Source organism: Pan paniscus, chromosome 8 (genome assembly GCF_029289425.2).
Source record: "Pan paniscus chromosome 8, NHGRI_mPanPan1-v2.0_pri, whole genome shotgun sequence".
NCBI classification, from domain to species: Eukaryota; Metazoa; Chordata; class Mammalia; order Primates; family Hominidae; genus Pan; species Pan paniscus.
The window spans coordinates 83,940,208-83,962,307 of NC_073257.2; the positions used below are offsets into that span (position 1 = coordinate 83,940,208).

General features: G+C 52.7%; 1 protein-coding gene across 4 annotated transcripts in view; it reads left to right on the forward strand.

Moving 5' to 3' along the window:
- The window catches only part of LOC100983880 (cadherin-23), a 77,461-nt gene that overhangs the window by 51,387 nt on the left and 3,974 nt on the right, over positions 1-22,100 (forward strand). For 3 of the 4 annotated variants that reach the window (XM_063607722.1, XM_057298923.2, XM_034930761.4), the window contains 20 exons: positions 483-608; positions 1,327-1,530; positions 3,365-3,823; positions 7,287-7,403; positions 8,537-8,761; positions 9,294-9,463; positions 9,675-9,812; positions 10,818-10,937; positions 13,082-13,259; positions 13,393-13,604; positions 15,975-16,166; positions 16,337-16,450; positions 17,454-17,583; positions 17,693-17,944; positions 18,023-18,184; positions 20,003-20,259; positions 20,655-20,752; positions 21,493-21,613; positions 21,689-21,768; positions 21,891-21,931. In XM_063607722.1, the coding sequence (XP_063463792.1) occupies positions 483-608; positions 1,327-1,530; positions 3,365-3,823; positions 7,287-7,403; positions 8,537-8,761; positions 9,294-9,463; positions 9,675-9,812; positions 10,818-10,937; positions 13,082-13,259; positions 13,393-13,604; positions 15,975-16,166; positions 16,337-16,450; positions 17,454-17,583; positions 17,693-17,944; positions 18,023-18,184; positions 20,003-20,259; positions 20,655-20,752; positions 21,493-21,613; positions 21,689-21,768; positions 21,891-21,931 (3,396 nt within the window). Of the gene's footprint in view, positions 1-482; positions 609-1,326; positions 1,531-3,364; positions 3,824-5,969; positions 6,263-7,286; positions 7,404-8,536; positions 8,762-9,293; positions 9,464-9,674; positions 9,813-10,817; positions 10,938-13,081; positions 13,260-13,392; positions 13,605-15,974; positions 16,167-16,336; positions 16,451-17,453; positions 17,584-17,692; positions 17,945-18,022; positions 18,185-20,002; positions 20,260-20,654; positions 20,753-21,492; positions 21,614-21,688; positions 21,769-21,890; positions 21,932-22,100 lie in introns of those variants that run through there. The other variant, XM_008968975.5, reaches the window with a different exon arrangement.

Here is a 22,100-nt window from a genome sequence, read left to right on the forward strand (position 1 = left end):
CAGGCCTGTGCGTGCTCCTGGACAAGTGCCTGTGGCCACGTGAACACAGAACTTGATGCACACATGTGTGGATTTTTCTAGTCATGTATGGCCAGACCCCCAAAGGCAGAGCATTGTGTGCACACATGTGTTGACAGGCGAGACCCACACACGGGGAGGGGATTTCAGGGAGCCCCAGACCCTCCCGAGGAGCGGCCAGCCTCAAAGGCTGCTGGGAAGGCAGATGTGGCTCTGGGCAGCAGGGGCCTTGCTCACCACTCTCATGTTTTCTCCCCAGCAGGGCTTTGAGGCCGCTCCCCAGGCATCTGCGTTCAGTCTGCCAAGGCTGCCGCAGGCCCGCCCCCAGGGCCTCCCCACCCTGTCCACCTCACCTCCCTCCCCTCTCATCCATCGTCAGCCATGGCTCACCGGGACAGGGCAGGGGAGGTGGGAGGGCAGGGGGCTGGGTTGGTCTTGTGGTGACCCCTCTCCTTCTGGCCCAGGGACCCCTCTCACGGTGCTCAATGGGCCCATCCTGGCCCTGGATGCAGACCAAGACATCTACGCTGTGGTGACCTACCAGCTGCTGGGTGCCCAGAGTGGCCTCTTTGACATCAACAGCAGCACCGGTGAGGCCTCTGTGCCACCCAGCACTCCCAGCCTGATTCTGGGGTGGGGATGGCCACACTGCTGGATTGAGGGCCTCCCTTCTCAGTTGTGGACCCAGGCTGTCCGTGGAGACCCCATTTTTCACAGCCCAGAGTCCCCATCTTGCAGCTGGGTTATATCACCCAGTGGCCTGGCAGGGGGACGTGGGAAGAGGCTTGGAGACGATACACAGGACCTCTGTTGGTGCACAAACTCTCAGCCTGGGCCGGGAGCCCCCCAGCCCACTCCCGTCGTCTCCCCATGCACAGGCCAGAGGCTCAGGCCCCTAGTCCAGCAGAAGTAGCCAGAGCGACTTTCCTGTCCTCCAACCAGACCATGCCACATCCGTCTGGTCCTGGACAGGAGGCCGCTTTGGTGACAGGTGCCGACAGGAAAGCACATCTGTCAACAGAGATGGTCAACCCTGTGCCCTGGGTCACTCTTCCCAGGCAAGAGTCTTGAAGACAGCAGAGGGCACCTGCAGAGGGGACAACCACAGGAAACGCATGGGGCCCTCCCTAAGCACGGGTGGTTGAGCCTGTGGGGAAGAAAGTCATTTTGTTACTGCCTCTGCTCCTCTTTCATCTCTGTCCCATGGTGCCCCTGTCTTTCTCTGCTCTCTCCCTGTTGGTTCTTGCCCTGTCTTCCCACCGCACCCCTTTTCTGTGTGTTTCCCTGGCTGGCGGCACCGGGTGCCAGGTGTGGTGACCGTGAGGTCAGGTGTCATCATTGACCGGGAGGCATTCTCACCACCCATCCTGGAGCTGCTGCTGCTGGCTGAGGACATCGGGCTGCTCAACAGCACGGCCCACCTGCTCATCACCATCCTGGATGACAATGACAACCGGCCCACCTTTAGCCCTGCCACCCTCACTGTCCATCTGCTAGAGAACTGCCCGCCTGGTAAGCAGGGGACAGGCCCCAGCACCCCACAACCAGGGGCCGGTTGGTGGTCACAGGGGACTGGAGCCTCAGGTTGGACACGGAGTTTGCCTCCAGTGGGGAGAAAGATGGGCAGCAGGGTGAGTGTAGAACACACTGGAGAGGGAGTCAGGAGACCTGGGCCCCCGCTTCCCTCCTCTGAGCTTCTGTATCTTGCCTGCAAAACAAGATTCTTTTTTCCTTTCTTTCTTTTTCTTTTCTTTTCTTTTCTTTTTTTTTTTTTTAAGATGGAGTTTCGCTCTTGTTGCCCAGGCTGGAGTGCAATGGCACAATCTCGGCTCACTGCAACCTCAGCCTCCCAGGTTCAAGTGATTCTCCTGCCTCAGCCTCCCGAGTAGCTGGGATTACAGGCGCCCACCACCACACCCAGCTAATTTTTGTATTTTTAGTAGAGACGGGCTTTCACCCTGTTGGCCAGGCTGGTCGCAAACTCCTGACCTCAGGTGATCCACTCGCCTCGGCCTCCCAAAGTGCTGGGATTACAGGTGTGAGCCACCACGCCTGGCCTACAAGATTCTTAAGTATTCTCCATTTGAACTCCCAGATGGAAAGACTGACTATTTTAAAGTCAAAATAGGATCAACATGATTCCCATCAAAATCAAATATAACTTCTGGAAGAATAAGAAAATTTTGAAAAACATAAGTATAATAAGCCAGATTTGGCTTACCAGATTTTATAACATATTATAAAGCTACAGTATTTAAGGCCATGCAATATGGGCACAAGACTCCAGGACAAAGTAGCCCAGAAACGGATACTGGTAAATTAAAGAATAAAATATGATGTGATAAAGGAAGCAATGAAGCCAATGGGGAAGCTACTTATTCAGTGTGCAAAAAACCTATTTAATCTAATCAATTACATCCAATTATTATAATCTGTATGTAATCTAATATAATAATAATATAATATTTAGTGTAGATTCTCCCCCATGTCAGATACCAAAATAAAAACCAAAAGAAAATATTAAAAAGTAGAAAACACTAAACAATAAATGAAGAAAACTTAGGTGAATAACTCATTTCTGGGTAAGAAGGTTCTAAGCATAAAAGAAAAGAACTTAAGAGGAAAAATATTAAATTTCTATGCATGCTAATTTAAACCTTGTTACATCAAATAATTATAGCCAATATTGAAAGGCAAACAACAAACCGAAAAGTATATTTGTCTTGGTCCAGGCGAGGTGGCTCACGCCTGTAATCCCAGCAATTTGGGAGGCTGAGGCAAGTGGATCACTTAAGTTCTGGAGTTCCAGACCAGCCTGACCAACATGGAGAAACCCTTTCTCTACTAAAAATACAAAAAATTAGCCAGGCATGGTAGTGGGTGCCTGTAATCCCAGCTACTCAGGAGTCTGCTGCATAAGAATCACTTGAACCTGGGAGGCAGAGGTTGCAGTAAGCCGAGATCACACCACTGCACTCCAGCCTAGGTGACAGTGTAAGACTCCATCTAAAAAAAAAAAAAATATATATATATATATATATGTCTCAAGTTGTCATAATTATGTGACTTGTATAATTGACAGAAAAATGGGCAAAAGACAAAAGCAGACCATTTGCAGAAGATACAACTAGTTATTACATTATAAAATATTGTTTAATCAAAGAATATAAAATAAAATAACATGCCATTTTCCTATAAAATTGCAAGTATGAAAAAGGGATAAAAGAAAATGCTGTCAAGGCTGTCATGAGAAGGGGACTTGAGAAGATCACCAACAAATGTGTCTTGGTAGATCTTTCTGGAAGAGGCCACTGTGCGCAGCTACTCCCTTTTCCCTCTCCAACAGGATTCTCAGTCCTTCAAGTCACAGCCACAGATGAGGACAGTGGCCTCAATGGGGAGCTGGTCTACCGAATAGAAGCTGGGGCTCAGGACCGCTTCCTCATTCATCTGGTCACCGGGGTCATCCGTGTTGGTAATGCCACCATCGACAGAGAGGAGCAGGAGTCCTACAGGCTAACGGTGGTGGCCACCGACCGGGGCACCGTTCCTCTCTCGGGCACAGCCATTGTCACCATTCTGATCGATGACATCAATGACTCCCGCCCCGAGTTCCTCAACCCCATCCAGACAGTGAGCGTGCTGGAGTCGGCTGAGCCAGGCACTGTCATTGCCAATATCACGGCCATTGACCACGACCTCAACCCAAAGCTAGAGTACCACATTGTCGGCATTGTGGCCAAGGACGACACTGATCGCCTGGTGCCCGACCAGGAGGACGCCTTTGCTGTGAATATCAACACAGGTACAAGGGCCTGCACCCCTCCCACCTCCCTCCCAGCTCCCAGTCCTGTCTCCTCGCTCCCTGCTTCCCCCTTCTTTCTCCTTTCTCTTTCTTTGCTGTTCCCTTGCTACTCTCTTCTCTCCCCCTCCTCTGGAGGGAAACCAGAACCGTCCTTCTCTTTTCCATCTCTCCCCTTGCTTTCTTTCTCTGCTTCCTCATCCTCCCTTGAGCAGCTCCTCTGGCCTTCCTGATTCCCTCGCCCTACCAGTGTATGAGAGCACCTACCTCACCACATCATGCCAGCATTAAATATGATAACATTTTCATGTTGGCAATTTTAGAGGAAAGTAATACCTTGTTTGTTCTTTTGTTTTTTGTTTTTGTTTTGGCTTTTTTTTTGAGATGGAATTTCACTCTTGTCACCTAGGCTGGAGTGCAATGGTGCAATCTCGGCTCACTGCAACCCCTGCCTCCTGGGTTCAAGTGATTCTCCTGCCTCAGCCTCCCGAGTAGCTGAGATTACAGACATGTGCCACCACACCCAGCTAATTTTTGTATTTTTAATAGAGACATGGTTTCACCATGTTGGCCAGGCTGCTCTTGATCATCCTGACCTCAGCTGATCCACCTGCCTCGGCCTCCCAAGTGCTGGGATTACAGGCGTGAGTCACCGCACCCAGCCGTGATACCTTGTTTAATATGCATTTCTTTACTAACTAGGTGGCTGAACACTTTCTTCATATGTATGCTGGCCATTTAAATCCTCTGCAAGTTGCATGCGATCAATGATTTTCTTACACTATCACGAAACCAAGAGAACCATGGCTTATCTTTCACAATGTATGTAGCTTATTGTAATGCTGATGGTTTTATCATTTTCCCAAAAGTTCGGTGTTTTTCTCCTTTGAGGAGTTAGGAAAGGGACATGGAGCTGATACGTGTACTTCTTGGAAGGCCCAGAGGAATGATAGAAAAATCAACATGGCTGTGACAAAGCACTAAAACAGCAGTAAGATATCAGTTTTTCACACGTGATTAGTGGACATTAGGATGCTGGACAATGTTGATATTGGTGACCGTGTGGGGACATGGAAACCCTCATGCACTGCTGTAGGAGTTGTGACTGATTCCACTGTCTGGATAGCAATCCAGCATAAGGGACACTTGTACCACCATTACCCAGTATATGTTCCAGAGAAAGTCTCAGGGCATTAATGAAACTGTCTGAGGATGCTCACTGCAGTGTTATTGGTGATGGTGGAGTTGGGGCCATGCAGGTATCCATTTCTGGGAGACTGAAGAGTAAAATATCATGGGTGTGCATCATGGGGGCACCAGCCAGCAGTGCCAGCGGTGAGAAGCAATAAATTAGACACACACAGAGCAATGTAGATGGATCCTAATAATAAGTATTTACTGAAAAGGATAATAAATGGGATGAGATATATGCCACAGCACCATTTCCATAAATGTAAAATACATACAAAATAATACATGATTTTCAGAAATACTTTTATTAACAAAAAATATACTTCAATACATTACAATGACTGCCTGAGGGGAGAAGGGAAGGAGAGATGAGTATGGGAATGAAAGGGAGTAGACGCACACATAAAACAAGAGAGGTGCCAGTGGTCATAGTGTGCAGCGAGCCAAAGAACATGATAAACTCAATCTGCATTTGAGGCCCAAAGGGAAACAGAAGAAGGAAAAACCATGAGCACTAGTAGAAGTTAGATAGAACCAGCTACATCCCAGGTTAGCAAAATTCCTGGCTGCATGGGTTGGTCAGGACCATGGAGAGCTGCTCCACGTCCCTACTCAACTTGAGGCTCTGCTCATTCCCCTACTGCTTTTCTCTTTCCTGTTCCCCCTTCCTCCAACTGACTCTCTTCTCTATTTTTCTTTCCAGTGTCTTCTCTGCCCCCTCCTCCTCAGCCCTCCACTCCTCCCTTGCCCACTTTGCTACCTTTTCTTCTTGCCAGAGCCTCAGCCCCTGAGCTCTCCACTCCAAATGGGCTTCCACTTGCTCCCCTGGTTTCCTTCCCAGTGCCTCTTCTCCTCCCCACTCCCTGTTTCCACCCCTCCCTCCCTCCTCCCACCCCATCAGCTCTGAGTCCCCACCATCCTCCCTGCCCTGCTCTGCTCCATCCCTGCTGCACCCTGAACTAACTGATGTTAACCCTCTTCTCTCTTCCTCATGGCTGGCAGGCCCACAGGTTTGAGCTCTGTTTCTCTGTCACTTCCCACCTCATCTCTTCTCTGCCTCACCCCATTGCCTTCCTCCATGCCCACCACATCCCCACCACCCTTCCTGTCCTGTGGGGCCTGGGCCAAGGCCGTGGCCCAGCCTTTGCAGACTGAATGCAGCCGCCCTCTCCCCATCCTCGCTCCCCAGCCTGGGGGACAGGGAGCGAGAGTAGGAAGAGGAGGAGGAGGAGGAGGAGGAGGCGGCCCAGGGTAAGTGACTACCCCATGGCTGGGGACCCACGGAAGACAGAAGCCCAGCAGGGGGATCTGCCAAGGGGGAAGGGAATCTGAGATACCCCCGTACCTGAGAGGGAGAGGAGGTCTCACTCTGGGATGAAGCCAATGGGAGGAGAAGCCACCAGGCCCTCTAACAGGCAGGAACAAGAAAGGTCCCAAGAAACGCAGCACTGAGGTCAGCCAAACTAGGTCTGTCCAGTCCCCGCCCATGCTTCTGGGGGGTTCCTCTCTGATTTGGGGAGCAGGCAGGGACTCTGGGAGGCAGTGGGTAGAACAGAAGGAAACCCCTTGCTAGGACTGCCATGGAACCAATGCTCCTGTCCCACAATCAGCCCATGTCACTCCCTATTTAATCAAGACAAAGGGATGGGCCTGAAGTATCCAGACGGTCCCACCACTGTCCCCTCCAGGGAACCCCTCAGGGCTTTTCAGCTACCATGACTTTCCTTTAAACTTGATCTCCCTAGAATCTAAGCATTTTTTAAATGGTGATAAAATACACATAACGAAATTTACCATTTTAGCCACTTTTTAATTGTAGAGTCCAGTAGTGTTAAGTACATTTGCATTGTTAAGGAATACCGCAGTTTTTAAACAAGCAGTTACATAGCTTCTGTGTGCCAGGCACTGTTCTAAGTACTTTACAAATGGAAACTCATTTTGTTTTTCTAATCCTCAAAATAGTAGGGGATTGAGAAAAGGATGGGTTGACAGTCGGTAGTGTAATTATCTAGTTTTACAAATGCGGACACAGAGGTGCAGAGAGGTGACATAACTTCCCCAACATCACCTGCTTAGTAAGCATCATGGGAGGGGCAGAGCCACGTGCCCCAAGCTTATGAGGAGGCTGTGGGCCCACCCCAGCCACAAGTCCCAGAATCTACTGGGGACCGTCATCCTTTGTGGGGATTGGGAGGGTTTGGCCAGGAGCACCCCTGGGAAGGGCAGATTTTAGGGGGTTCTTCTCAGGCTGAACCTCGCCTGGTCTGGTCCACAGGATCTGTAATGGTGAAGTCCCCCATGAACCGGGAGCTGGTTGCCACCTATGAGGTCACTCTCTCAGTGATTGACAATGCCAGTGACCTACCAGAGCACTCTGTCAGTGTGCCAAATGGTAAGGTTCCCTGCAGACATCTCTCATTGGTCACTCAGAGCCAATCAGGGCAGGGGGCAGGTGGGGAACAGGCACTGGTCTGTCCCCAGGGAGGGAGTAACAAGACCCAGTTGCTCTGGGGGCCAGGAGTCAGGCAACACAAGAGGCATGAAAGGTGGCAGCCACCGTGAGGCCCAGGGTGGTGATGGCTACATAGAGCTCAGCAGTGGAGGATCCAGAAGCTCAGAATTGTGTGTGATCTGAACCCCCAGGCTGAGAGTAGGAAGGAGGCTTGGTAGAGCCTGGAACAGATTGAGAAAAAATGGTTAGACAGAGGCTTAGGTTCAGCCAGCAGAACTGGTAACCAGGGTGTGGGTAGGATGTGAGATGGGAACCCTATGATCTTATAGGAAGCCACAGGGTTAGCACAAAGGAAGCAAAGAATGAGGGGAGGTAACCTGAGGCCACAGACACTGCTTTGGGGGTGCAGGCACTTACGGTGGAGAACGGAGGGGCCCAGTGTTACCTTCTGCCAATCGGGCCCAGGCCATCCTGCCTGCAGCCTGAGGCGTGGGCTGGGAGGGGGCTGCCAGAGGGGTGGATTTTGTGTGGGCAGAGCGAGAGTTGAGTGGGGGAAGTGGGGATGGGGTGGCCTCAAGTTGCCTCGGCCATGAGGTACAGACAGCTGCTATAGGGGAAGCCAGGCCTGGCAGATGATGACTGCTTATCTTCACAGCCCAGAAGCCCACATTTTCCGGAAGGAAGGGCAGACTTGGTCATCTCTTCCATGTGAGAGGCTCAGATGGTTAAGGGCCCAGGCCGGTTACATAGAGGGGATACATACAGCTCAGACAGGATCTAGGGTCTTAAAGATTATCTTGCCCTTTCTCATTGAGCAGTTTAGGAAACCGGGGCACAGGAAGGGCCGAGGGCTCCACCAGGGTCACCTAGCCCTTCCTCTTATGGAACAGCAAGTGAGCACACCACTGAAAAGCCTCCTGTGCTGCAGCCTGAGGGTCAGGTCAATCCTCAGGCAGCCTCTAGGGGGCTGTGGGATGCTGCCATGCTCATCCGGCTTGGCTGAGGCTAAGGAAGGCCTGGCCCAGCCACACTGGTGTCCTTCCCCTCTCCCTCACTCCCTGCCTCCACCACAGCCAAGCTGACTGTCAACGTCCTGGACGTCAATGACAATACGCCCCAGTTCAAGCCCTTTGGGATCCCCTACTACATGGAGCGGATCCTGGAGGGGGCCACCCCTGGGACCACACTCATTGCTGTGGCAGCCGTGGACCCTGACAAGGGCCTTAATGGGCTGGTCACCTACACCCTGCTGGACCTGGTGCCCCCAGGGTATGTCCAGCTGGAGGACTCCTCGGCAGGTAGGTTAGAAATCTGTCAGAGGAGGGCTGGGGGACATATATCTCTGCTTGCTTAGTCCCCAAGAGAGACCACAGCCCCTCTGTGGCCCCTCAGTGGACTGGGCCAGATCCAAGATGGCCAGCATTCCATGCCAGATTCCAGATGCCCAAACCAGGGGAAGGGACAGAGTGCTTACTCCTGGGTTGGGATGGAAGCCTCTTGATGTCTGCCGGAAACCTGGGATACCCCACCACCCAAGCTCCTACTATTAGTACCACCGAGGGAGCAGGAAGGCCAAGAAGGAGGTGTCTCAGGTCCTGGGCTAGTTGATGCTCATTCCTGTGACTGGGAGAAGCTTTTTCACCCTCCATAAGAAAAACTGGACACCAGTCCCTCCCTGCCGTGTGCCCTGCAACTGGGTGGTGCTGCCCGACCACCCTCCTTCAAGTGACCACAGCTGCCCCTCGGAGTCCAGGTCTTTCTCCTCATACTTTGGAGAGCTGCCATGAATGAGGAGTGGCCAAAATGGCAGTGGGGGCCTCTGTGTCTTAGGGAAGGTCATTGCCAACCGGACAGTGGACTGTGAGGAGGTGCACTGGCTCAACTTTACTGTGAGGGCCTCAGACAACGGGTCCCCGCCCCGGGCAGCTGAGATCCCTGTCTACCTGGAAATCGTGGACATCAATGACAACAACCCCATCTTTGACCAGCCCTCCTACCAGGTGGGTGGCCAGGCCACAGGCTGGGTCCAGGACCTGTGCCCATTCCTTGGGGTCTTTGGGCATCTTCCTCTCCCACCCTGCCAGCCTCTAAGCCCCCTGGGAGTGCCCAGCCCGCGAGCAGCTTGATGCCTGCATCAGTGAGTTCTAGGGCTGTGCTCGGGCTCTGGGACTGACCTTGGCCTACTCTCTCTCCCTGCCCCCTGGGCTCCAGGAGGCTGTCTTTGAGGATGTGCCTGTGGGCACAATCATCCTGACAGTCACTGCCACTGATGCTGACTCAGGCAACTTTGCACTCATTGAGTACAGCCTTGGAGATGGAGAGAGCAAGTTTGCCATCAACCCCACCACGGTGAGCAGTGATGGAGGGCCTGGAATTTGGAAGTGGGAAGGACCCAGGGTTAGAGACTGAGCAGCCACCAAAAGTATTGTAGTAATCCCTCTGGGTCTTGTCACCTGGACATCTGCAGCCCCAGAGGTTCTTTAGCCAAGTCAGCAAACCCTGTTCTCAGAGTCCCAGACATTTGGTAGACTGTGGCCTTTCTGTCTCAACAGATGTTGAAGGAAGTGGCCAAGTCTTTTGGAATGAGCCCTTTGTGGGACAACATCTGAGATGTGTCCTCTCCACACTAAAAAAGCATGATTGAAGTCCATGGGGCTTCTTTTTGAGATAGTCAGAAAAGAAGCAGGGGAAGCACTGCAGAAAGTGGGCACAGTGTCTGAGCACCTACTGTATACATGGCCGTATACTCAGTGCTGGGGAAGGGAGGATGCCCCAAAGGGTGCCTCCCACACACTTCCTTGAATCTCAGACTTGTGGAAGACCAGAAATTCAGGAGAAAAGATGGGTGATGATTCAAATGTCTGCTAATTGGTTCAAAGCTGTTATTTTCAGTATAGAGAGAGAGCCCCGTGGCCTAGGGCTGGTTGGTCAGGCAGGGCCTTCCCCAGTTGCTGGGGCTGGAACTGGACTTTGCCTCCCACTGCCCTGCTCTGTCCACATCTTCTGGCACTCTGCCCTTTCAGCGGGGTTCACTCCTTCCTGCTTGGTATGAGCCATCAGACATGGCTCCAGGCCTGGCATTAAGACAACTGCATATTTATGGGGTACCTACTATATGCTAGTTCCTGGTCAGGCAGGTAGCTCCAGGCTGGGCTGGTCACCCCATCCCCAGGTAGGTTGGGGTAGTGAGAGCAAGAAGAGCCCCTAGAATGGGAGCTTGCTGGGGGCAGAGGTTATTGTCTCTTTTGTTCAGTGTCAAATCTCCAGAGCCCATAACAGCATCTGGCCATAGTAGGTGCTCAATAAATATCTTTTGAATGATTGAAGGACCTAAAGCCACCCTCCCCCTATTAGGGTGACATCTATGTGCTGTCTTCTCTGGACCGGGAGAAGAAGGACCACTATATCCTGACTGCCTTGGCCAAAGACAACCCTGGGGATGTAGCCAGCAACCGTCGCGAAAATTCAGTGCAGGTGAGAGGTGCCAACCTGGGCCAGGGACGACAGGGACTGGGGTTGTGGAGGCAACAAGCAAAGCCTCTAGCAAGTGGACTGCTGCAGACTGGGAGCAGAGCCCCCCGGTCCCCTTTGAGACACAGTGACAGAAAGGAGAAGGCAAGAGGGTAACTGGATGGGTTACAATGGCTGTGGCTTAGGAAGACAGGGACCCTCTGGGAGAAATCTTTGCCAAACTGCTATTTGGCAAAATATTTTGGCAAATAAGCAGCTAAACATACCTGGGTGTAACCCAAATAATGCCTGGGGCTCCACATGGCCCAGTATCACCATAGTGTCCCATTGAAAGAAACACAGTCCAGAAACCAAACATAATTATAAAGGAATCATCTTTATTTATGTCTCTCTCTCTCTTTTTTTTTTTTTTTTTTTTTGAGATGGAGTTTCACTTCACTCTTGTTGCCCAGGCTGGAGTGCAATGGCGTGATCCGGCTCACCACAACCTCCACCTCCCAGGTTCAAGCGATTCTCCTGCCTCAGCCTCCCAAGTAGCTGGGATTACAGGCATGCGCTACCACACCCGGCTAATTTTGTATTTTCAGTAGAGACGGGGTTTCTCCATGTTGGTCGGGCTGGTCTCGAACTCCCGACCTCAGGTGATTCGCCCACCTCGGCCTCCCAAAGTGCTGGGATTATAGATGTGAGCCACCGAGCCCGGCCTATTTATGTCTCTTAAAGAATACTAATGAGGGCTCCAAGTCATAACCCCATTCTCATTCCAGTGTCCACACAGCTGTTCTGAGGCCAGCATCTCACCCTCTCAGCTCTCAATCCCCTTTTCTATGCAAAGTCCCAGGCCTCAAGGTTTTGCTTCCTCTTTCTCTCTCCTCCCTTCTGTCTTTGGCAGGCCTATCTTTCTGTATGCAGTACTCACTTCTCCCTCACAATAATCTCATCATCCAAAGGAAACTCTCTTGAAAGGTCGGGGGTGTGAACAGCTGAATGGGCCAAGACCACTTCTCTTTGGCAGGTAGAGAGAAAGGGCTGGGAACACATGCACATATCCAAACCTCATCCCTGTCACATATGCATGTGCTGTGTTGGGAAAAACACAGCATTTGGGGCCAGAAGACTCAAGTTCCATGAGCTGAGCACACTGCCTTTGTCAGTCAACCTCTCTGAGCCTCCATTGTCAAATCTGCAAAGGAGGGTGCAGATGTGCAATTGGGGACATGAGGTGGTTTGAAAGTGCTTTGTGCACTGAAAGGGGATCTTTAAAGTCACGGCTGCTGGCCGGAGCATGGTGGCTCATGCCTGTAATCCCAGCACTTTGGGAGGCCGAGGCGGGGGGATCACCTGAGGTTAGGAGTTCAAGACCAGCCTGGCCAACATGGTGAAAACCCATCTCTACTAGAAATACAAAAATTAGCCAGGCGTGGTGGTGTGTGCCTGTAATCCCAGCTACTTGGGAGGCTGAGGCAGGAGAATCGTTTGAACCCAGGAGGTGGAGGTTGCAGTGAGCCGAGATTGCGCCATTGCACTCCAGCCTGGGCGACGAGCGAAACTCCATCGAAAAAAAAAAATGAAGTCACTGCTGTCAAGGGCTCTGATGAGGATGCAGTTCAGGCAGCTCCCAGCAGCCAGGGAACAAAGGCCCCACGGTTTGCTGTGTCTGTAAGACCTGCCCTGGGCTGAGGGGTCAGCCAGGGAAGCCAAGTCTCAGGCCAGACACAAATCGCAGTCAAGAGAAACTTGGGGAATGGAGGAATGCCACCAATCCAGCACTAAGGGATAGAGATTAGAGCCAGATTTATAGGGCCACTGTGGGGAGCAGCAAGGAATAAAGTAGGAGGTGTGAGGGGATAAGGGGTTTCTGCTTCAGGGCCCAGGTGCAGATTACCTGTTAACCACTGTTCTAGTTGTTGAGTGTTTACTTGAGCCACGCACTGTGCCAAGGATCTAGGATTGTGCAACCAAGGAAACTGAGGCTCAGGGGGTTAAATAAGTTGCTTCAAGTCAGACTCCAACACATTAGAAGACATTACCTCCCTCCCAGGCTGGTGCCTGTCCTTCCTCTATCCAGGCTTACTCCTGCATGACCAGGTCCGCTGAGGCTACCCCATCCTGCTCCTTACCTTTGGCCTTGACCTCCATCCACCCAGGTGGTGATCCAAGTGCTGGATGTCAATGACTGCCGGCCACAGTTCTCCAAGCCCCAGTTCAGCACAAGCGTGTATGAGAATGAGCCGGCGGGCACCTCGGTCATCACCATGATGGCCACTGACCAGGATGAAGGTCCCAATGGAGAGTTGACCTACTCACTTGAGGGCCCTGGCGTGGGTATGTGGCCTTCCTTGGACACCCATGATGCCTTGGGGGGTGGGAGGGGCAGGCCTGCCAGCCCAGGCCAGGAGTAGAGGGAAGCGTGGGAAGGATGTCTCAACCAGAGCTACTCTCCTGCTCCCACTGCCAGAGGCCTTCCATGTGGACATGGACTCGGGCCTGGTGACCACACAGCGGCCACTGCAGTCCTACGAGAGGTTCAATCTGACCGTGGTGTCCACAGATGGTGGAGAGCCCCCACTCTGGGGCACCACCATGCTCCTGGTGGAGGTCATCGACGTCAATGACAACCGCCCTGTCTTTGTGCGCCCACCCAACGGCACCATCCTCCACATCAGAGAGGTACTCCTGCCCCCAGGGCCTCCTGCCCACCAGTATTTCCTTCTTCCAGCTGTGGCCTAGAAGAGTGGAAGCACCCTACTCTAAAGGTGGGGAAACTTGGCTTCAGGAAAGTAGCTCCAGGAAAAAAAAAAAAACTTTTTTAATTAAATAAAAGTTTGTAAAGGTGGGAAAACTGAGGCCGGAGAAGGAAGCAGACCTACCCAGTGCCACACAGGGCAGTATTGAACAGTGGTTACTATATGGGCTGTGCTAGTAAAAGATCTTTGGTTTGGCCAGGTGCAGTGGCTCACGCCTATAATCCCAGCACTTTGGGAGGCCAAGGCAGGTGGAACATTTGAGGTCAGGAGTTCGAGACCAGCCTGGCCAACATAGTGAAACCCGATCTCTACTAAAAAGGCAAAAAAAAAAAAAAGGCTGGGCATGGTGGTGCATGCCTGTAATCCCAGCTACTCGGGAGGCTGAGGCAGGAGAATCGCTTGAACCCGGGAGACGGAGGTTGCAGTGAGCCAAGATCACACCACTACACTCCAGCCCGGGCAACAGAGTGAGACTCTGTCAAAAAAAAAAAAAATCTTTAGTTGAAGTCTAACTCTATCGCTTATCAGCCCAATGACTTTGAGCAAGTGACTTCTGTAAGTCTGTTTTCTGTAAGTCTATTTTTTCCTGTGCAAAACAGGACTAATAAGTAAATACTCCATCTCTTGCTCCTAGATGTCTACCAAAAAGGACAGACTCCTCCACAACCCACTTCCCCCATACTTGTCTCAGAATAAACACACACGCCCCTTCCGTCTGTCTGTTGTTCCTGCTGATACAGTGTGGAGACAGCCTAGGAGCTGAAGATGAGCATCAAAATAAGAAATGAGGGGAAGTGGCAAGGTTCTGGAATCTTTCCAGGTCTTCCACTTCTCGGTCTAAATTGCCATATAAAGATAGGGGAAGTATTCCTTTGTCTTCTGCTCTCCCCCTTTCTTCTAAGCACACAGGCCCAAAGTGCTCCGTAGTGGCACCATCAGAATGTCTCCCACTTGTTCTTTGTCCCCCAAACTCCACCCAGGCTCCACATCTCAGAATGTCCGTGCTAAGTCCATCATGTCACTCTGTCTCCTCTTTGAGGTCCTGCGGGAGAAAACTCTCCCAAGGCTAAGCTCAAAGAAGCATTGTGCCTTTACCAGGTGCTTTGCTTTTTTACCTTGTGTCTAGCGTCTCATCGGCAGTGATTGAGCAGTCGGTCCTCTTTGCTCTGCTTTGCTCTTTCAGAGTGGTCAGGCCATCTCGAGGGACCCTGCAGGGACAGGGCTTACACCTTGCTTCACACCCCTCAGCTTTCATCTTCCTGACCAATTTTTTTCTTTACTCTAGTTTTTTAACTTGATCAATCCTGTTATAATTTATGTATTCTTGTCCCCTGCATTAAATCTCTTTTGTGGAATGAGGCAGGGTACAAATTAATAATAATCTAGTCCTTTTTCACACCAAAAGCCCCATTTATGAACACTTTCCCTTCAAGGGCTTTGCATTTGGAAAGATTTATGTCTCCTGAACAATCAGCATGTATTAATTATATGTCATCCTACTTGTTATTAATTAGACGTAACTGCCATTTAGAACTTTCAGTTGTCATGATCCATGAGATAAACAATGAAACCATGCTGAGCTGATCATTTTTCAACTAAAAGCAAAGAAACGTGCCCTTTCTTTTTCCCTGGGCATCCTTGTCATGGGTCAATGTATGATTTCAATGAGGTTTCGAGATCTTGGACTTAGCTCAACAGCGTTCAGGAGACTGAGGCTCAGGGAAGTGAGGTGGCAAGTCCAGGTTCCAGGCAGGTTAGTAACAGACTGGACCCTGATGGCCAACCCCTATCCTATCCACCATGTCACCCTGCCTGTGTCCCCCCCATTTTCAGGTACCCCATTGGATGGATGGTGTTGTTTGGGGACACCCAGAATTCCTGTGTTTGGGGTAGCAGAGAGAGCAAGACTGATACAGGACAAAGGGTGGCTGTGGCCTCAGCACTTAGATCCCCTCTGTCCCCAAAACCTCAGCATGCAATGAATGGGACTGGAAGGGCGGAGGCAGCTCCTGGGAAGATGGTCACCCTGGGAAGGCTTGAAGCATGTGGTTCTCAGGCTGGACTGTCAGTGCAATGGCCTTAGCTTGGGTTGGGGAGGAGAGAAGAGGGACAACAGCTAGCAGAAGCCCAGAATCCAGGAGAATCCAGCCGAGCAGGCAGGCGCTCCTGGCGGGTGCTGTAAGTTGTTAAGGACATTCTGCTACCGCAGGAGAAAGAGCAAGGGCTCCCTCAGGGCCTAGGAGCTGAGATTCTTTCAGGGGTCCAGGAGCCTTCCTCCCCATGCTCCCCACAGGAGATCCCGCTGCGCTCCAACGTGTACGAGGTCTACGCCACGGACAAGGATGAGGGCCTCAACGGGGCGGTGCGCTACAGCTTCCTGAAGACAGCGGGCAACCGGGACTGGGAGTTCTTCACCATCGACCCAATCAGCGGCCTCATCCAGACTGCTCAGCGCCTGGACCGCGAGTCGCAGGCGGTGTACAGCGTAAGGGCGGGGCCCGGTGCGAGGGGCGGGGTCTGGGGCGGGGCTTTCTTCTGGGGGCGGGTCTTGCACCTTGCCTCCTGGAAAGTCCCTAGGGGAACTGGCCACCGGGAAGTCCCCAAGCCAATCCCCTCTCCCAGTCTTTTCCTCTGACTGTGCTCTTCCGCTCCTAGCTCATCTTGGTGGCCAGCGACCTGGGCCAGCCAGTGCCATACGAGACTATGCAGCCGCTGCAGGTGGCCCTGGAGGACATCGATGACAACGAACCCCTTTTCGTGAGGCCTCCAGTGAGCTTGCCCACCTCCCGCGCTGGTCACACCCACACAGGGACTCACCTGCCTGCAAGCACACACTCTCCTATATACACTGTGCCAGAATACACATTTGGCTAGACACGGAAACATGTCTGCATGCACTTCATGCAAGAACAACTATTTATTGAGCAGCTGTGTTACACTATATTGAGCTATATTGAGCGCTGGAAAAAAAAAAGGCAGACCAAAATGCCTGACTCATGGAGCTGATAGCCTTGTCTTTGCCTGCACACACACATACACACACACAAAGCATGAAAATCAGCTCTGATTTTTTTTTTTTTTTTTTTTTTTTGAGACAGAGTCTCGCTCCATTGCCGAGGCTGGAGTGCAGTGGCATGACCTTGACTCACTGCAACCTCCACCCGGGTTCAAGTGATTCTTCTGCCTCAGCCTCCCATGTAGCTGGGATTACAGGCACCCGCCACCATGCCCAGCTAATTTTTGTATTTCTAGTAGAGACGGGTTTTTGCCATGTTGGCCAGGCTGGTCTCAAACTCCTGCCTTGGCCTCCCAAAATGCTGAGACTACAGGCATAAGCCACTACGCCCCGCCCAGCTCTGATTTATTGATATAGGGCTGACATGAAATCTGACAGCAAGGCTGAGGGCCCCTCCTGTGGACTCCAACTCTCTGACATGGTTGTTTTTTCTTCTTGTGTGCACATGGGATGTGATGTTCCTTGGCGACTGCTGAGTGTGAGTGCATACACATGCATGTGCATATAAGAGCAACGTGTGTGCTTCTCTCACTTAAGCACTCATTTGGGTTCTGGGCAACACTCCGTGAGGGCAGAGCTCAGGTCCGCGGGCCATGCTTTGCTCCCTTGAGGTTACAACGGTTCTACTCACCCCATAAGGCCTGGACAGTAAACTCCCTCAGCACCTACAAAGTCACTGCCCAGGGCCCTGAAACAGGGACTGGAAGCTCGGGTCTTCCCTTGGCCCCATGTGATGACATCCCCCTCCCTCTGCAGAAAGGCAGCCCCCAGTACCAGCTGCTGACAGTGCCTGAGCACTCACCACGCGGCACCCTCGTGGGCAACGTGACAGGCGCAGTGGATGCAGATGAGGGCCCCAACGCGATCGTGTACTACTTCATCGCAGGTGGGGCCAGACAGAGCTAGTGCCCTGATTACCCTGGGGCTAGAGATGACCCACATATGCCCTGCTCCTGGCCCTGCCCCCTCACCCTGTGCCATGATCCCACCCTCAGCCGGCAACGAAGAGAAGAACTTCCATCTGCAGCCCGATGGGCATCTGCTGGTGCTGCGGGACCTGGACCGGGAGCGAGAAGCCATCTTCTCCTTCATCGTCAAGGCCTCCAGCAATCGCAGCTGGACACCTCCCCGTGGACCCTCCCCAACCCTCGACCTGGTTGCTGACCTCACGCTGCAGGAGGTGCGCGTTGTGCTAGAGGACATCAACGACCAGCCACCACGCTTCACCAAGGCTGAGTACACTGCAGGTGCAGGGACTGGAGCCTGGGCACGAGGTGTGGGGTGGCCCCTGCCCTGCCACTTACACCACCTGCCTCTTCCTGCAGGGGTGGCCACAGACGCCAAGGTGGGCTCAGAGTTGATCCAGGTGCTGGCCCTGGATGCAGACATTGGCAACAACAGCCTTGTCTTCTACAGCATTCTGGCCATCCACTACTTCCGGGCCCTTGCCAACGACTCTGAAGATGTGGGCCAGGTCTTCACCATGGGTAGGGCCTGGCAGCACATGAGTGGCCTCTAGCCATGACCTCTCAGTCACTGCATGGACTGTCATCTGGGGGGAGATGGGGTCTGTGGGAGCACCACAGGATATGGGTGGCCCCCCAGCCAGCCACACCAATCCTATTCATCCACCTATTCAGCAATCCGTTCTCCAGTGTATCCACCTATCCACCTCTTCATCTACCCACCAGCCCTTTCTTTTCATTCTCTCTTCTTTTCAACTCATCTATCCATTACTTATCCGTCCATCCATGTATCCACACTTCTGGCTGTCCATCTATCCTTCCATCCATCTGTCCATCCCTTATTTTATCCTTCCATCCGTCCATCTGTCTCTTCCATCCATCCTTTCTTCCATCTGTCCATCCATCCTGCTTTCATTCATCTGTCCACCTACCCATCTTCCCACTCTCCCTCCCATAATATCTGCCTGTTTTTTCAGTTGCGCACATCGCCTTCCCCTATGTCAGGCATTGTGTTAGGACTGGGGCACCAGGATTCAAAGCTCACACTTATATCTATGGATGTGCATGTTTGCTTGTGCACTGACCTGTGTGGATGGCTGAGACCCTCTGGGTCAGGCTCTAGAAGATGCCCCTGTGGGTGTCCCATTACTTTACTCCCAGCCCCAACCCCTTCCCCCTTCTTCTCCATCTAAAGGCTCCTCCTCTGTATGCCTCGTCTGTGGCCTGGCATTCAAGGCTCACTAGATCTTCCTCCTAATCCCTCTTTCTGTTCCACAGTCACCTGCTATCCTTAAGGGCCCTGTGCCCAGCCTAGCTAAGCTGCTAAGCATCCCCACGGCCTGCTCTCTCCCATTCTCCCCTGGCCTTTGACCCCTCTGCCTTCATTGCCTGGAATGCCATTTTGACCCCTTCTTTGCCTTCGGATATCCCTCCCCCACCCTTCAAGGTCTAGTTCATGTGCCACCTCATCCAGTTACACAAGCAGACACCATCCCTTTGTCCTCTGAGCTCTCACTGCTCTTATTTTAATAAATCAAGGCACATAGAGGCTCAGTAGCTTGCTTGAGGTCACGCAGCTAGAAAGTGACAAATTTTGAGCCCAATCTATTGTCTTTTAGGAGAAGACTATGCTGTACCACCTGACCATCTCTCTTCTATGGGTTTTGATGTTGTTTTCTTTTTCCTTTTTTTTTTTTTTTTTTTTTTTTTTTGGTGATAGACTCTCACTCTGTTTGTTGCCCAGGCTGGAATGCAGTGGTGCAATCTCAGCTCACTGCAGCCTCTGCCTCCTGGATTCAAGTGATTCTCCTGCCTCAGCCTGCCAAGTAGCTGGGATTAGGTGCATGCACCACCATGCCTGGCTAGATTTTGTATTTTTAGTACAGATGGGGTTTCATCATGTTGGCCAGGCTAGTCTCAAACTCCTGGCCTCAAGTGATCTGCCCGCCTCAGCCTCCCAAAGTGTTGAGATTCAGGCGTGAGCCACCACACCCGGGCTTATTTGTGGAATTCTGAGGTACATGTGTTTGAAAGAGAGAGGAGAAACAGACAGACACTCAGGGGGCTCAGAAATGGTCCTTTGCACCCTAGCATGGGACAACAGAGTCACAAACTTGTCATCCGCACTCCCCTGTGATGATAACCGGCTGAGACCCGAGCCATTTCCACTTCAGATGGGCATCGTTCCCACTTGCGTGTCACCTTTGCTCCCTGCTGTGCCCTGTGGGCATTTGTGCCGCCTCCCCTAGATGTGCCCACCTACCCCAGGGCTCATGCCCCTTCCCGGGGATTCGGGGCACTGAGTCTCTGAGCCGTACCCCGCCTTCGGGCTTCCTGCAGGGAGCATGGACGGCATTCTGCGCACCTTCGACCTCTTCATGGCCTACAGCCCCGGCTACTTCGTGGTGGACATTGTGGCCCGAGACCTGGCAGGCCACAACGACACAGCCATCGTCGGCATCTACATCCTGAGGGACGACCAGCGCGTCAAGATCGTCATTAACGAGATCCCCGACCGTGTGCGCGGCTTCGAGGAGGAGTTCATCCACCTGCTCTCCAACATCACTGGGGCCATTGTCAATACTGACGACGTGCAGGTGCCTCATGGGCCCACCCGGGGCCGGGGCAGTGGAGGGAGAAGGAAGGGGAGGCCAGGCCACAAGGAGAGACAGGGCATTGTGCAAAGGCCAGGGCGTGAAAGGCAGTATAGTCCCTACTTAGTCATTTCCTATCAGTGCAGCTTTGATAAAGTTCTCCCAGGTCTCTGGGCCTCAGTTTCCTCCTCCATAAAATGGGGCCAATAATAAATAGTACCTGGCCAAGTGTGGATGAAGTGATTGGCACCGTGCCTGGTCCTCAGCAAACATTCAAACATTCAGTAGTGAAGGGTCTATTTGCAGGGAAGGGCAGAAGGGGTTCCTAAAAGAGGCCTGCCCATCCCTGTGGCCCCCTGCTGTGGTGGCCACACCCTACAATACCCCTTCTCATCTAGTTCCATGTGGACAAGAAGGGCCGGGTGAACTTTGCGCAGACAGAACTGCTTATCCACGTGGTGAACCGCGATACCAACCGCATCCTGGACGTGGACCGGTGAGTCGGGGCCTGTGTTTGGACTGTCAGCCTGTCTGTCTGCCTGCCTCCCTGCCCTGGCGTAGGGGAGGGGACACACCGAAGGAGACACAGACCACACCATCAGGCCCACTGTGTGGGGCCATCTCCCAGACTGGGGCAGGGCTAGGAGACAGAGCAGAGTTTGGGGGTATGAGCAACTCTGTCCCTCTGAGCCTCCCTCTCCCCATCTGTAACATGGGAGTATTCAGGCCATGCGCAGTGGCTCACACCTGTAATCCCAGCACTTTGGGAGGCCAAGCCAGGTGGATCACCTGAGGTCAGGAGCTCGAGACCAGCCTGACCAACATGGAGAAACCTCATCTCTACTAAAAATACAAATATTAGTCGGCATGGTGGCACACACCTGTAATCCCAGCTACTCAGGAGGCTGAGGCAGGAGAATCGCTTAAACCTGGCAGGTGGAGTTTGCAGTGAGCTGAGATCATGCCACACTGCACTCCAGCCTGGGCAACAGAGCAAGACTCCATCTCAAAAAGAAAAAAAAAAAGGGAGTACTCCATCCACTGTAAGGATGGAACAGGATCCTACATGAAGGTTCGAGGAACCTTGTAAAACACAAAGCTGTCCCAGCCGGTGGACCTCAATCTTGCAAGGCTTGGGGTTGTTGAACTTTGGGGGCTTGAGGCAGGAGCAGAGCAGACTGTCGGTGGTGGGGGAATGGCTGAGGAGGAGAGCTGAGACCCCTGCCCCTCGCCCAGGGTGATCCAGATGATCGATGAGAACAAGGAGCAGCTACGGAATCTTTTCCGGAACTACAACGTCCTGGACGTGCAGCCTGCCATCTCTGTCCGGCTGCCGGATGACATGTCTGCCCTGCAGGTACCCGGCGACCCTGCCCCACAGCCCTAGCCGCCCTCCCCACTGCCCGGGCTCACCCTGGTCCTGCTCCCGCAGATGGCGATCATCGTCCTGGCTATCCTCCTGTTCCTGGCCGCCATGCTCTTTGTCCTCATGAACTGGTACTACAGGACTGTGTGAGTGTCCCCTACCCCTGCCATCAGGGGGCCGACCACCTGCTCCCGGATGGCCACGAGGCAGGCAGGGCCTGAGACGTCAGCTTGGCCCCCCTCACCAGCCCCTCTCTGCTTCTCTCCAGACACAAGAGGAAGCTCAAGGCCATTGTGGCTGGCTCAGCTGGTAAGTGAGGGCCATAGTGGGGACACAGTTGAGAAGGCAGTGGGCTAGGGGCCTGGAGTGCCCACCGGAGCCTCACAAGCCTGGCTCAGGCCCTTCACTGGGCCCAGGACCATGCCCCACACCCCATCCTCCCTCACCCCCCAACACCACCCCTACCCCTGGCTATGCC